The following is a 15,183-nucleotide window of genomic DNA, read 5'->3' on the forward strand; positions in this document are numbered from 1 at the left end:
TATAATCACATAACAGTAACATTCAGTACAGGCAGGAGCTTAATTAAGGCTGTCCTACCAAAGACCTGGGTTTGATCTGTTAAGTGTGCAGCTACCAGCAGATCAATCCTATTCAGCAGGCGACGCCCAACTGTCAGTCAACGACTAGTTACTAGTAGTTTTAATGGTACTTAACATTCTAACACAAAGTGTTGTTTTACATCATTAAAAGTGAATCAGCACGAAAACAAACATTATACCCGTCACTTTATGAATCTTAAATGTCAAACACTACTTGGAAACTTCAAATGATTCATCCAGGCGGTTAATTGATGCATTAGTTGGTGCATATTGGTGGGCCAGGATTGTGAAATGTTATGCTGAGCAACTTTTTGGGACAATTCTCCTTCCTCCTACCTAACTACAATTCCTACTGAGTATCAATGGACAAAACAGTCTAGACCCGTTTACTGGACAGACAAAGCAGTTCAATGAATGCATGAGAACATTTCAGTAAAGTAGGAACAATACTCGCCCCCAACAGAGACAAGTTTAAGACATTATTTAACAATACTGCTACCAACAGGACACTTCCTGTCAGGGCCCTTAAGTAAATGAAAAGGATATGCGAGGACTATGTGCTGCCCTGTGTGAAACATGCCTCCAAAAAACCAAAGCAGATGTTTACGGTCTTTGGGCCGCTCCCCATGATAACCTCATAAAGACAAAGTGGGAAAAACGAAGGAAGGAGCTTCCCTGCCTTAAGTTTTCCCATACCAAAGGCAGTTTCACTGAAAGCTGCTTTGGCATTTTCAGGCACAGTTTGCAGAATCAATAAATGGCTCAAACTAGCTCAGGGCAGGTCATTTGCTGAGGTGAGATAAACTGGTTATAATGATTATGAAGAAACCCTGCATTGCTGTTTGTACTTGGCATCAAACCATTTCAAGCTCCCAGTTTTGTAGTAGCTGTATCTGTAGTAGCACAAAGCGATATACTGGACACACTGTACAAGGATTTGCTGAACATAGCCAAAGAAAAGCCACTGAACGTGAAGGACCATTGCTTCTGAAGGGAAAACGGGACTGACAGTAGTAAGCGTGGAGCCTGACCTCAGCCAAGTGAGTTGAGAGCCATCAAACATATAATGCACTCCATTCATTTCTACCCCTCTCTGTTTCTTTTTCCCCAGAGGAGAGCCAATTACTCAATAGGTCCCCTCCCCCCCCCATTTCCCCAGCCCCCCCATTATCCTGACCACTGCCCACCATTCCAACCTATAAATGGACAATATTACGGTAAAGAGAGAGGAGACACCATTATAGTGCTGCCAACTTGGAGGAATTCCTTCCTACGCAATCACCCCACAAAAAGGCTGACTCATTCCCAACTGGGGCTGGTGGTTTGAGATTGTGGGTAAATTTGGAAAACCTGGGTTCTCAAACACTGCAGACCAAAGCTGATTGAACTCAACATCAATCTATTTTCTACATGTTCTACATATGAATGAAACACACATTCATTCTGTCTTGGGAGCAAACTTGTATCTTATCTGTTTGGCATAGTTTATAGCTTTTATGAAACAAAACGTTGACTACAGCTGGATGCCTTATTGAAGGTCAAGCCAGAAACAGAGGCCAGTAAATTCATCCTGGATAGACGTGAGTGGATTTCAAGCTTATGAAAAGAATGCCAATGGTTTCCTCTGCACACTGCTAATTGTCCTCCATAGCACTTTCAGAAGTCTGCATGCTCTGATCGTTGTAAACCTTGAAAGTTCAATCATGTCATCACTATGCATCTACTCTGCCGTGCTGATCCCTACCGTTGCTGAAAGAGTTCTGTGTATTTTGTACTTACAGGTTTTGCCGTTCTCAGCCATGCGTTGTCCCTCTCCAGCAGAGTAGACAGGCACCACAGTTACGGTGTAGACGGTATCGGACTGCAGGTTCTTCAGCACAGTGTTGAAAGTGCTGCCAGATACTTGAGCCTGGATACAAATTCAAGTGGACAGAAGGTATTGGACATCAGATCTGCAGTAAGGTCATCAACATGTTAACTTGCTGCATTACACATGGGCCAAAGCTGATTGTGAGCCTACCATCTCTTCATCTCCTCCAGCTGCAGGGACGTAGAAGATCCTGTACTGACGCACGTTACCGTCAGCGGGCTCCCATTGGACATTCAGGGTGCTGGTAGTTGGGTCAGTAACCTGCAGGTTCCTAATACCACCCAGGGGCTCTGAGATGAGATCAAAGTGAAAAGAACTTAGAACAATACACTTAATAGAGACGTTTGAATTTAATGAATGATCAAAAGGTAAAGCCTGTGTCATCAAATTAAAAAATCAATTATCACAAGTCCACACTTACTGGTCTTGCCGAGGCCATTCAGCTCAGCGCTGGGTCCTCTTGGGTAGACCGCCACCACGGTGATGGCGTATTCAGTGTCAGGGGTCAGCTTGGGAAGCAAGACGGTGGTCTTCTTACCTCCCACCTGGGTCTGGTTGGGGAAGGATATGTCAGCTCCATTGCCTTATTGTTTGTTACTGTCACTTGGAAACTGCGCCTCATTTATTTGACTCCCCTATGACAATATTAAATGGTCATAGTAGGGACTTAATGGATTGAAACTGTTCTAGATCCAGCGACAAAGATATTTAACTGGCTTCACAAAATACATCTGTCTTGCAAGGGCGTAAAAAAACAACCATTTGCAACTCTAATATCATCTTTGGAAAAAGGTTTGATCTGGTCCTTTGATGGTACACACAGATAGACATCTCTCAATGGGTTCCTGAGCCTTGTGGAAAGAATTTTACCTGAAACTTACTAAGCTCTCAGTGTTTTCACAGGAGGAATGTTTTGAACCTTTAAGAGTATGCGGGCCAAAGTAAATCCATACTCTGATGGCCAAAACAGCTGAATGTCTTGTTATAACAGGCAAGACCTTTAGTGAATTTATTATATTGCTATTGGCTGACAAGATGCTGGAAGGCTTGGGGACATAATTCTGAGGGAACAATAAAAAGTGTGTAGGATTGTGTGATCCAGATGCAACTCCACCTGTGTGTGTTAATGAACGTGTCTGTGTCTATATCGCTATATGTTCTCTTTAATCTCCTGTGAATCACTTTAATGGCCAACAGCTTTTTTTTTTATAGACTGCCTGATTCTTTTGTCAGCAAACCAATTGAAAATACAACCATCAACTCTTCATCAAATCAATTGGCACTGGAATCTCATTCTTGCGCACAAGTCTGAAACCTGTTGGACATTTCCGAAAACAGACGTGTCCCTGATGAAACGATGCAAAGCTGCCTGGTCTCACTATACTTGCTGAAGAACTAACAGCGACCAAAGACTTGGCTGACGTTAGCTTGTCAGATTCCAGTTTTCCTTCAACATTGCGGCGTGATATCACCCAGACAATCAGTGAAACTAACTTTCATCAAATTAGACGAAGAGAAAGATTTCACCCCATGTTAAGGAGGAAACCGTTCATCAGCCAATGACCAGCATACCTCCAGCTGCCCCGACTGTAACTCAAAAAAATTAGACATGGTAGACACTAAAGCATCTTAATGTATACGTTAGCTTTCTTCTTTAGCGTGGAGAATGTTGAGCAGGAAATCTGGGCCATCTCAGTCAGGAAAACAATAGGCCGGCTAATGGACAGCTTAGTGAGGCAACCGCAGCTAATTTGGCGGAGCACTTTAAACACAATATAGACAGTATATGACAACCGTGGCACAGTGCTCTCCTTACACAAACAGACGCTGACCTGGCTGGGTCAGTGCAATCCATCTCTCATTTACAGGCGTGCACACACACACGCACACACACACACAGTCAGTTGTGTGTGTCTACGTGAAGGCATTTAATCTCAAGTATCTGCTCAGTGTCTCTCTATCCCACAAAGCTGCTAAATTGCCAGTCCTCAAAGCCATGTGAACTTTTTATGAGGATTTTTCAAATCTCTCTCAAGCACCTCTTCACATTCTATAAATGCCAAGAAGTGTGGGTGAAATATGTTTCACCCAAAAGGTGGGTTGAAAGGGAACCTTTTTAGCATTGGGTTGTTAAAAATCTAGCTTTCACATCTTATCAGCGTGGGTCGCAGTGTGTAAGCTTTTGTGTGTGTCGAAGGAGCACTGTTATTCATTTTCTGCATGGGAATAAATCTAGTTTGTGGAAGAATTCATAACATCGGAGATGCTTGCACATTAAAGACGGCCAAATGCAACGCCAGCAGGAGAGAGTCTGCATGTCGGGAATTATCGAGGGAAAACTAGTGCAGGTTTTGTCAAAGTTAATGCTACCATATACCAACAGTGACTTAAGGGATTTGACTTCAAATAAACTACAATAATGCAGAGCCAGTGGCAGATTAGAGCTCTAAGCTTCTCTGGAGGAAACGTTTTGGGGCAAAAATCAATCCACTTTTCAGTTCAAGCTCAGTTAAAAGGGCACAGAGTAGTCAAAGAATAAGATACGTAAACAAAAATGCAAACTACAGTATATAGCAAAGTCTTACTGTATACATGTAGAAGTACTATACAGTATATTACACGCTGTGGATATGTGCCTGTGCTTGAGACTGTGTCTTACAGTTTGACTCCTGCCTCCGGAGGTGGGGACGTAGGTGATCCTGTAGTTCTGGACTCGGCCCGGGGCTGCATCCCACCTGGTGTTCAGGCTGGTGGTGGTCTCATTGAACACAACCAGGTTGGTGGGAGGTCCGCTAGGTACTGGAAAACACACGTGTCACAATTAGATCTATGCCTGTATGCTTATCCGGCACATTTTGTTATAGCAGTCGCTCCAGTGACTTTTGCAGAAATGCCTTTAAAGAAAACAGTCCTTGATATTTGGGTCATCTCTACCCCATATATCCTAAATAGGGAATAAGATTAGAAATAATGAATTATCTGTGATGAAAATGATTTATTAACTTTGATTCATTAATCTTGTGGTTTGTATCAAGGATTGCCGCTTTAAAGAAGAAAAGACAACCCTCTTCTGGGATTTCTTCTTTTCTGGAGCAGGGACAAAGTTTCTCAAACAACAATGGATTGATGGATGATTAATGGATGGATTGATGAATGACTAGATGGATGTGATGGATGGATAGATGGATGGATGGATGGATAGATGGATGGACAGATGGATGGATGGATGCATGAATTGGAGGAAGAAATGGGCGTTCAGTCATGATGGAGAGGAAGAATGGGATGACAAAGTACCACACATCGATGAATGAAGTTCAAATCATGCATAGTTGCAAACATCTGAGGACAAAACGTTTTCATTTGATTAAGAATCAACTCTGGTATGACTGGCATGGAAATGGGACACACACAAACAGAGACAGACAAACATTGAATCAAAATGACATGATCAGGTGCAGCGCAGCACCTTTGGAGCAGTGAACAGGTTAAGCGTCTTGCTTTTGATGATGTGATGATTGCAGTCCAATGAAAAAAAGTGATGATGACTTGACAATCACAAAACATGCTTCCAACACGCGAAAGAGAAAGCATCCTCTTGGTTTACCACAAATATACTTACGGGAACCACCTGACTGCCTGGGCACTATGGAGGCAGAGATAGAAAGGTAGAATGGACACAACCTTCACTGACCATTTCACTCAACACATATTTGCAAAAGAAAAAATATAGGGATGATAATCGGTGCAGGCTTTTGTCAAGAGCCTGTGCAGAGATTCTGTAATTGATTAGAGGGAATGGATAAGTCATCATTATCATCATCATTACAGTTTGTGGATCTTACATGTCCTCTCAGTGCCGAGAAGATCCTCGCTCTCTGATTCATCCGGGTAGATTGCGGTGACAGACACATCGTAGGGCGTGTCTGGCTCCAAGTTCTCCAGGAGGTGCGATGTCTCGTCGTGGTTCAGGATGGCCTGATGAGGGGAACACAAACACCATGTGAGGGAAGGTGCCTGAGTAACCACCCAGCCAAATACAAACCAAGGAAAGTGTGGTATGATGGTTACAATTAGTGTTCCGTGCAAGAGTCTGGTTTTTAGATGTTCCATCTGTCTCTATTAGAGGTCTTCCTCAAAGTGTCGCCAAACCAATTTCTGTGAGACTCATCAAGAAATACCTGATTTATTAAAAACGTTAAAGTCTTAGACAGCTGGTATTCTCTTACGTATTGGAAGTTGGAATCCCCCTTCTTGGTCCAGCCAATGCGGTAAAGTGCGACATCCGGAGCCCCGTGTTCCCAGTGTGCTATGAAGCTCGTCTGGGTCGTGTCTGAGAATCGCAGGTTCTTGGGAGCAGGAACAACATCTACAAAGCAAAGGGATGGATGTTACAATGATCTGTCACTTTAAATAACTATTCTTTGTTGTAATGTCCTTCACCAGTGTGACGTTCAGGGCCATTAGGGTCATTGGCCTTGGCTTTTTCCTGTTTACCTGTGACTGCATTTCCCAACATCGGCTGACCGGGTCCCTCGTCATAGATAGGAGTCACAGCCAATCCATACTCAGTCTGTGAGATCAGGTTGTCCAACAGCCTGGTGGTCAAACTTCCATCCACTTCCAGCTGTAGACAAATCAAAGACGATTGTGTAAATGAATGCCATATATAGAAGTCAATGTGAATACCGATGGAAAATAAATGGAAATTCAAAAGTATTTTTCTTTGAAGTCCCATTGCCAAATTTTGCAGTCGAGCTAAGGTTTTCCTTCATTCCCAATGCGAGTTTCCAGGGACACTGGAGACAGAGGTAATGTGGTTTGAATAAGATTGGTCGGAAAACTTGACCAGAAGGAACAACAATTGTGTCCAGGGGAAAATGGAAACAAATAAGATGCTCAACAAACAACTAAAAGCTTGTAGGGTTTACAAAACACCTAGAATAGTTATAGGAAATGCAATATTATGTTCCTTCATTCCATTGACGTTTTAAGACATTAAATTCAAGGGAACGTTCATTCTGAATACTGACATTCTGAATCTGTATGTTGGCCCAGGCTTGTGCATTTCCATATGCGTCTTAATCTTATTGCAAGCTTGTTTTAGGACAATAAAGCCATTCTGAAGGCTTCAGCACTACAGTAGTCTTGTGTTGTGAGTGATTTTATTGGATTCTTTTTCATTATCCATCAGGTCGGAGGTGATGTTCCGCTACTTTATGGACCACAAGCTCTTCCTGCCTACGCACCACATTTTTGACATTCAAATTCCGCCCATTTGTCAATATCCCATGTGCATTTTTCATCTTCTCATCTGACAGCAGAGCAATGGGGCTCACCTCCGCTTGATTTATGCCAGAGGAAGTAGCAAATTGCAGACCACAGAGTTTGCTGCCGTAGCCCAAGAACTCCCAACAGGGGACACGCAACCATAAAATCATCTTGATTCACAGTCACAACAGATGTACTCCTGTCAATCAAGAATCCACACCACTATTACCAAACCTTCACCTCCCCAAATCGTGTTTGTAACGGTTATATAATGCTTTCATTGAAACCCAGAAAGGCTCCCTAAAGTCTTCCTAGCCAGCTGCTGTCTCTATTATGTGTTCGAAACCAATCTATGGAGGGTTCATTCAGTGGTATCAGTATCAATTTATCACTCTCAAAGCTAACGGCTCAAACAGACAACTGGCTCACTGTGGATACGCATGAAAGACCAACGAAGAAACTTAAGTGAGAAATAGAAGCAAGCTCACTTCTTTAGCATCTCCGTCCTCAGGCTTATAGGTGATGAGGTATTTGTGAACATGCCCGGGAGCAGCATCCCAGTTAAGAATCATGGTGCTGTGGGTGACGTCACGAACTCTCAGCTCGCCCGCAGGTGGCAGGGGCACTGAAGGAGGGACAGAAGAAGTCATATACCATCAATCAACATTTAGACTCATCAGTTTCAGGAAATACTGTTTGCGCTGCATAATTGACAAGAACCAATGATTGGGTGACTACATACGGGTGACTCCCTGCTGGGTGAGCGGTTCGCTGGCCGATTCTCCATGCAAGGCGAAGAGGGAAAGCGTATAAGCCGTGTTGGGGCGCAATTTCACCAGCTGGACATCAGTTGTATCCCCTCCCACTCTGATCTGTAAGGGGACAAGACCACAAAATCAACACAGGGTCAAAGGAGAACACTGACTGTGATTTGGAAAAGAAGAGTGGAAGATTTATTTGATGTGGCACTTCTGCTGAATCTGGGTTTGACCCGTTGGGTTTGACAACTCACAAACCAATGATGATGTCCCCTTGGCAGACTGAGCTCATGCCTCACCCACTCCATTGGGACTAACAATGTTCGTCTATATTTTTCCCTTCCACTTGTCAGTTGAATGGTGAGGCAAATACTGGTGGCTTTGTGAAACATTATTTCACTGTGTAATGTCTGAATTTTGTCATGAATTGATGACAGGAGTTTGGAGATTTTGGTCACTTCTTGTGTGGGTGTTTAGTGCAAATATGTGTATTGGTGTGTCCCTCACACTAACTCACACATAAAGTATGCCTGTGCGCCTTGAAATGCGTCCCTATTTCTCTCTTTAACACCTATTTCATAGACACAGATAATTGACTGTGTGCCATAACCTTTCAGTTTATGTGTGTGGGCGTTTATTGCTGTGCGATCTCAGTGGACTATCTCTTACCTCCTGCTCCAGGGTGGGCTCGGTGGCATTGATGGCACTGTACAGCAGCATGTAGCCTGAGGCGCCCGGGGCCTCCCTCCATCTCACGCGCATGGTGGTGGTCTGTTCATCATAGATGTTCATCGTGGTCACGGCACTGAGGGGCACTAGAGAACCAGACCAAGCGTGCACATGCAGACCTTTACTGTGGGCATAACTTGTCGAGCGAGTATACAGTACATGCATGCTCACAGGCATATGTGGACATTCACATTCCTTTTCTTTCTTTGTAATAGGTTTTTATGTGTGAGTTAGGTATGGCACATTTTACAGTACAAAGGCTTCTGCCACAAAACTCAATGTGAAAATACATACATGTGGTCTCGGTTCCTTTCAGAGGCTCACTGCTGTCCTCTGCTACCACTGAGTAGACGTTGACCATGTACTGAGTCAGAGGGTTCAGGCCCTGGAGCACCACAGAGGTCTCAGTACCATCCACCCACAGCTACAATGGAAGACAAGGAGGAAGGTAGAAAAACAATTACTCATGTGTCTTCATTTATTTATTTGGGAGACACTTGACGATGACGACGGCAACAGCTGCAGCTGATAGTCTTGACTCTCTGAAGGTGGTGCTCTTGTCTGTGTCTATTCAGGAAACATAAGATGGCACTGATTCCTTTGTAAATCTTGTGAATTATTAGCTTGTGTACAAATGTGTGTATTTGTATCCTGATCTCATATGTTCCACTCATAAGTGTGTGACCACAAAGTGATGATAATCAGCTAAGCAGCACAGCAAACAAAAGATGAGACTTCTGCATTCACTTGAGCATTACTGGTGGACTTATAATTAAAACCACAAAGCCAAGCTGATCAAACTCCACTGAGCGACCAACCCAGTGTGAGCTTCTAATCCACATCCATAAACACAGATAAAAACCTCATCTATGTTGTTCACTCACCAGTAAAACCATGTGAGCTGCACAAAAACAAACAAACTCTACATGTAATTAGATTCAGGCACCAACAATGCATTTATCCCACACATTGTGGAGCCAAAACCCTGTCAGCCAATCACTCATGAAGTCTTTATTTGCTTTCTAATCCTTTCAAATATTAGCTGTGTTTCTGTTTCCTTGTCCTAAGTCAGATCTTGATGTAATTGAAAACATCCACACAGCTAGAAGCCAACACAAACAAAAGGCTAGAAATGCGGATGAATGAAGTTTCCCATTAGCCTCAGCCACAGTCAGAGAAAAGACCTTCAAGTCGACCTCCTGTCAAAACCCAAACAGTGGGATGAGCTCCATTTAATAATGAATCTCTTTGTGATGGAGTGGCAGGAGTGAATGATTTTGCAGATTTAACACTTTCATGATATTTGGTGGGTAAATCTATGTTCATACCTCGAGTGGGCGTCCTGTCACGGGCGTGTACTCCACGCGGTACCTTTCCACAGGCCCTTCAGGGGCGGTCCAGGTAGCCCGGAAGGAGTGGTGGGTCACCTCTGATGTCACCAGGTCGGTCGGTGCGTCTGGAGCTCCTCCTTTACAGGCGTGGAGAGACAGAAGTTGTAAGAAGGGCCAAAATACTGAGCTGTAAACTATACTACCTTATCCAAATGTAATGTTGTAACGTAATGTTGGTTAGGAATGAGATGGATGTATAAACGAAGGAAAGTAACAAAGGTATTTACATTTGCCAAAACCTACTGCCTTCCTCGAGAACTTCCCCTCACATAAAGTATCCAACAGCAGCTCTTTAATATGATTAAGGAGCTGACAATTGGCCTTTCCAGGGAGGTATATGGATTAGATTATGGATAAGAGAATTGGTGACCCGAGATCATTCCAAGATAACTTCAAGTGCTGCCTCCATGGTGGGCTAGACGTCTAACTGTTGGTGGATCAGGGATGCTCGACACTTTGTTTATACAGCTTATCAAGGGTCTGAGAGTGGAGTAGTTGACTCAGAGTATCTAAAATTATATAAATAGAATTATTATTTGTAAGATAGAAGGCTGATGTCTGTTATTCAGGCCAAAGCGTTATAGCAGGACTGCTTGAGTCATATGAATCGCTCAAGCCCAATAATACAGATGTAAATCAGTGTAGAGTTGTTTGTTTTATGTTTCCTCCTGTGAAGTTCAGTCATACACACCCGGTCCCTTGACGCTGTTACAGAGATTGTCTGTAACTCTGTCCACAATGTCCAGCAAGAAGGAGAAGTCAGCCACGTTGTACATGTGAATGTCCTCAGGATCGCTGGCAATGGACCGCAACTCATTCTCATCAGCATTCTTCACACCTTAAGAGCAATAGAGAAGTCAAAAATTATTTGGGATTTTCATTATTTGAGATTTAAGGGTTTAACATCTTTAAAAATAAAGACTTTTCTCTTACCGATGGCATAGAGCTCAACACCCTGATCACGCAGGCTCTGAGAGTTGATATTGACATCATCCTGAGACTTGCCGTCAGTGATCAGCACACCGATCCTTCGAGCGTTGGGTCGCATTCCAACATTTTCTTTGAAGTTGTTCTGGAGGAGGTAGTTCAAAGCCAGGCCTGCAATGAAGGCGTGGACATGAGCCTGATTGCAACTCACTCTACAGATTCTCAAACGTCAGGATGAGGCACAAATATGGAAACACGGGTCAAATTTCCTACCACAGTGTATTTTTCTTATTATAGTTTTTCAGTAGTACTTTCAAAGCACTGACAGTATGGTCACCTACCAGTCAAGGTGTTTCCTCCTTTGTAGGGCAGGTTAGCCACAGCATCCAGGAGTGATTCCCGGGTTTTGTGGGTGTTGAGGTGCCATTCAGTTTTTGGGTCTCCACTGTACTGAGCCAGACCTTTAAAACCAAACATCTTTATTAGAGAATTTTTTTTTATTTTTTGCAATGACCCATTAAATATGAGTACACAATATCTGCAAAAACCCACCGATCTGGACCCTTTCGGGACCAATTTCAAAGACTCCCACCGTGCGGGCAATGAAGGCACGGATGGTCTTGAAGTTGAGACGGCCGATACTCCAGGAGCCGTCCACCAGCAGCACGATGTCAGCCTGGGCTTTGGTTTTACACATCACATCTAACCGGCAGAGGTTACAGAGTCTTAACTGGATGTAGTCGCAGGTTTTATATGAAGAATACAGTTTCATATAGTGAACAATCGTGCAGATAAGATGGTGTGTGTGTGGCGACAACAATGGTGAAGAGGTGTTCAAAGAGGAGTGACAGATGAAGGAAAGGAGTGGGGGAGGTCCATGACATAAAAGGGCATGTTGAACAATAACAAATCACAACAATTTTGCCTTCACAAAAATAAAATACAAATGCAAAACAGACATTGTGTTCACAAGCAAGCAGTAAAGCATTCCTTCTTTGCTCTCTTCCTTTTCTGAGCCATATATTCTCCAGGCGTTATAATTATTGTCTTCTCTTCTTGTGACATGTCAAGGCGGTTTGGATCCTCTCGTGAGCTCCAGGGGCAAAACAGAGGAATGCACCTTTAGTTGCCCACTATATATCAGGAGTGCATGCCCTCCAAAGCGGCAGGGTAACACACTGATCCTTTTTTCCAAACACCTGTGCGATGACGGAAGGAATCCGATCCTCGGCACCTAAAATATGTCTGCAGATGTGCAACGAGGACAGGCAGATGTTGCGCTAACTGCCACTGTCTGCAACTGAAAACAGGTTACATGATATTTGATTTACAGGCTGGTTTGCTCATTACATACCCACAAACCCCCACCCACATTACATGGAAGATTCAAGGAGGTAAGAATGTCCTAAAAATGTCTGCTAATATAATTACATCATGTCTAAAAGAATGTTCTGATGTCAAAATATCTGCATATGAGTATGAAAGAGGTAAAACTTAATATTCACGGCTCTTCACAGCTCCCTCAGGTTGGTTTGCTAAAGAGGCTGGCCTGGGCCTGACCATTAAATTGTTCAGGGCAGAGTGGGATTCCCTAAGCTGTTATTGTATTTTTTGGAGCTTGGTCCCGTTGCTGGGTCTCTATGTGCTCATTATTAGGGAGCCTATAAAGCTTGCAGCTGAGTGGTCAATCTGACCTCTCCACTTTCCTCTACCAAGCCCATTTTCCCTCCTGTCACACTGACTCATGTGGTAGTAAAACATTTTGTTTTGATATGCAAACATATTATACTCGACCTGGTCAGTTCTACACTAGCTGTACTTGGACCAGGAATACAAAGCAGAAGCCCAATGGGCACTCAATGCAGAAAGTAAGAAATGGCGAACAGATGGAAATGCCATTACATCTGTTCTTTCATGAGACAATTAGCTTTGGGGGAAAGCTCCTCAGTTTTTATGGGGCATGGCATTAGGGTGTATTTTCCTAAGCTCAGCATTTTCCTGCTTGTGATAGATGGTTTCACCATTTGACACAAATGAATATATATAATTCTTTCAAAATACTGAAAGGCAAAGTAGTAGAATGACTAAATTAATGTAAGTGCTTGTTGTTGCAGGGATTTTAAGGGGGAAATTATGTTGTTTTTAGGTTTCAACATAGAGTATATTTATAATAAATAGGTTTTAAAGTTGCCTACATCTATTACGCTTTTCTAAAAAAACTAGGCTAAGGTTTAAGAGACATTACCTGGTGCCACAAAGGGAACATCAGGCGCATCAGAAAGAGTGGTTTTCTCCTCTCCAGCCAATGGCATGCTCTCTCCTCCATCAAACATACCAGCTACACTGACTGAGTATTTGGTTCCAGCTCTGCAGACCAAAACAAATGTTTAAATTATTGATTTCTGAATAAACTTTGATGATCTCACATTGAAACCTAAAAGATGAAAACCCACCTGAGCTCCTCTAGCACCACAGTATTGTCATAGGGTCCAACCTGAAGTTCTCCCAGGTCAATATCATCCCCTACAGGGTGGAAAGTGACTTTGTAGCCCCTCACGTGACCAGGAGCATGATCCCAGGTAACACGGAAGCTGGTTTTGGAAGGCTCAGAAGTCAGGAGGTTCCTTGGACCTTTGTAAGGGGACACTGAAGAGGAGATACGTGCACATTTAGACAAAATAGTCTGTAACGTTACATACTCCAGACAAATCTTTGGATATTATAAAATCAAGATTAAGACCACATATTTATAGTTACTGCTTTCAACATTGTAATGCTGTAGATGAAGCATTATTGCAAGATTTGTGGAGTGTTGAATGATAGACCAACGTACATGTCGTTCCCTCTCCTTGCCTTGCTTTACCCTCTCCTGCACGGTAGACGGGCACTACAGTGATGTCATAGGTGGTGAGGGGATTGAGGCGCCTCAGCACCAAGGACGTAGTGCCACCAGGCGCCTTGGCTGCGAGCTGACGACCTCCTGGCTGGGGCTTGTAACTGACGCGGTAGTTGACTACGTTGCCAGGTGCCGGTTGCCATGTCACCTTCATGCTCTTCTCTGTCTCCTCCGAGACAACGATGGCTCTGCTGGCGTCTGAGACTACAAGAAAGAAAATGGAAAAACAATTAAATGATGAAAAGAGGGGTGGCGTGAGGAGGAATGCAGACTTCTGGGCTTTACGCAGCTGGAGTGTATGCTTCGCTGACTATTTTTCTAATATACCTTTGGAAATAAAAGCAGTCTGGTTTTCGTGCTGGTGGGTAAACTAAACAGTAACACGCTTTGCTACCTCACAGGTTTTCATCTAAACATCTGCCCACTTTCCACATGCGTGTGAACACAAACCTATCCCAATACTTCTGATTGGTTTTTTGACATATACATTAAACAGGCCCAAATTCACAAGATGGATTGTGTTTAGTTGGTGGGTCTAGGAGCCAAGCTAAGATGATTTGTGAATTTGACCAAACCCGTAGAACTCTTTATTTTTCCACCGTGTGTCCACATCGTTTTTTTTCTTTTTTCAATCCAGTATGGCTTGTCAGGGGCCTCTCAACAAGCTGGGGAAAATTCAGACTGCTCTTCTTCCCAGGGTTTTATTAATGGAAAAAGGCAGCACATCCAAGTGAGAGTGTAGAGTGGCCGGACAGACGGATCAAAAGGGAATCAAAAGATAGTGGGAAAAAAAGTGAGGAAAGAAATGTGTAAAGTGACCATATGATTCAAAGCTGTCTTAGTGTTGTTTTGCTTTTATGCCAACGTTTCCTGCCAGAATCAAAAAAACAGTGACGATGGTTGGCCATATTTTTCCCCTTAGCACATTCCATTTCACAAACTGGTGAACAAAGTCCCTCCCAATTGGTGAACCTTTCCACTCAATATGCTTTTCTCATCTGAGCGTGTTCCTGTCTGTCATCTCCCATGAAACCTGGGTGCAGGTGCACTGTTCATGACGCCATCTCTGTACGGTATATGACCCACATGTGTACATTGTTGATGGTGAGCTCTGTGCACTGTGATTAAAGAGGTCTCTGGTGTATCCTTTGATGGCTTAGGTCAATGCCAACAGCTATGACGTTATCTCTTTCAGGCATTGGGCTGTAATGTGTTATTTTATGTCTCTTTAACACATAAAATCAGCTAAACCATGTTTCCTGGATACCTTTGAAACTTCATCAC

The 15,183-nt window shown here is 43.2% G+C and overlaps 1 protein-coding gene across 4 annotated transcripts in view; it reads right to left on the reverse strand.

Moving 5' to 3' along the window:
* col12a1a (collagen, type XII, alpha 1a) overlaps window positions 1–15,183 on the reverse strand; it is a 51,319-nt gene that overhangs the window by 20,829 nt on the left and 15,307 nt on the right. For 2 of the 4 annotated variants that reach the window (XM_076161600.1, XM_076161603.1), the window contains exons 15-34: window positions 13,837–14,103; window positions 13,457–13,649; window positions 13,249–13,370; window positions 11,556–11,705; window positions 11,345–11,464; window positions 11,010–11,174; window positions 10,768–10,914; window positions 10,014–10,153; window positions 8,980–9,109; window positions 8,626–8,771; window positions 7,941–8,070; window positions 7,687–7,823; window positions 6,425–6,554; window positions 6,157–6,296; window positions 5,773–5,905; window positions 5,550–5,573; window positions 4,590–4,729; window positions 2,352–2,481; window positions 2,081–2,220; window positions 1,840–1,969 (exon numbers count right to left, since the gene is read on the reverse strand). In XM_076161600.1, the coding sequence (XP_076017715.1) occupies window positions 1,840–1,969; window positions 2,081–2,220; window positions 2,352–2,481; window positions 4,590–4,729; window positions 5,550–5,573; window positions 5,773–5,905; window positions 6,157–6,296; window positions 6,425–6,554; window positions 7,687–7,823; window positions 7,941–8,070; window positions 8,626–8,771; window positions 8,980–9,109; window positions 10,014–10,153; window positions 10,768–10,914; window positions 11,010–11,174; window positions 11,345–11,464; window positions 11,556–11,705; window positions 13,249–13,370; window positions 13,457–13,649; window positions 13,837–14,103 (2,814 nt within the window). The remainder of the gene's footprint in view (window positions 1–1,839; window positions 1,970–2,080; window positions 2,221–2,351; window positions 2,482–4,589; window positions 4,730–5,549; window positions 5,574–5,772; window positions 5,906–6,156; window positions 6,297–6,424; window positions 6,555–7,686; window positions 7,824–7,940; window positions 8,071–8,625; window positions 8,772–8,979; window positions 9,110–10,013; window positions 10,154–10,767; window positions 10,915–11,009; window positions 11,175–11,344; window positions 11,465–11,555; window positions 11,706–13,248; window positions 13,371–13,456; window positions 13,650–13,836; window positions 14,104–15,183) is intronic. The other 2 variants (XM_076161601.1, XM_076161604.1) reach the window with 2 other exon arrangements.

The sequence above is a fragment of the Genypterus blacodes genome, unplaced genomic scaffold (assembly GCF_046128005.1).
Source record: "Genypterus blacodes isolate CSIRO-AG114 ecotype Tasmania unplaced genomic scaffold, CSIRO-AGI_Gbla_v1 ptg000112l_1, whole genome shotgun sequence".
Classification (NCBI taxonomy): Eukaryota; Metazoa; Chordata; class Actinopteri; order Ophidiiformes; family Ophidiidae; genus Genypterus; species Genypterus blacodes.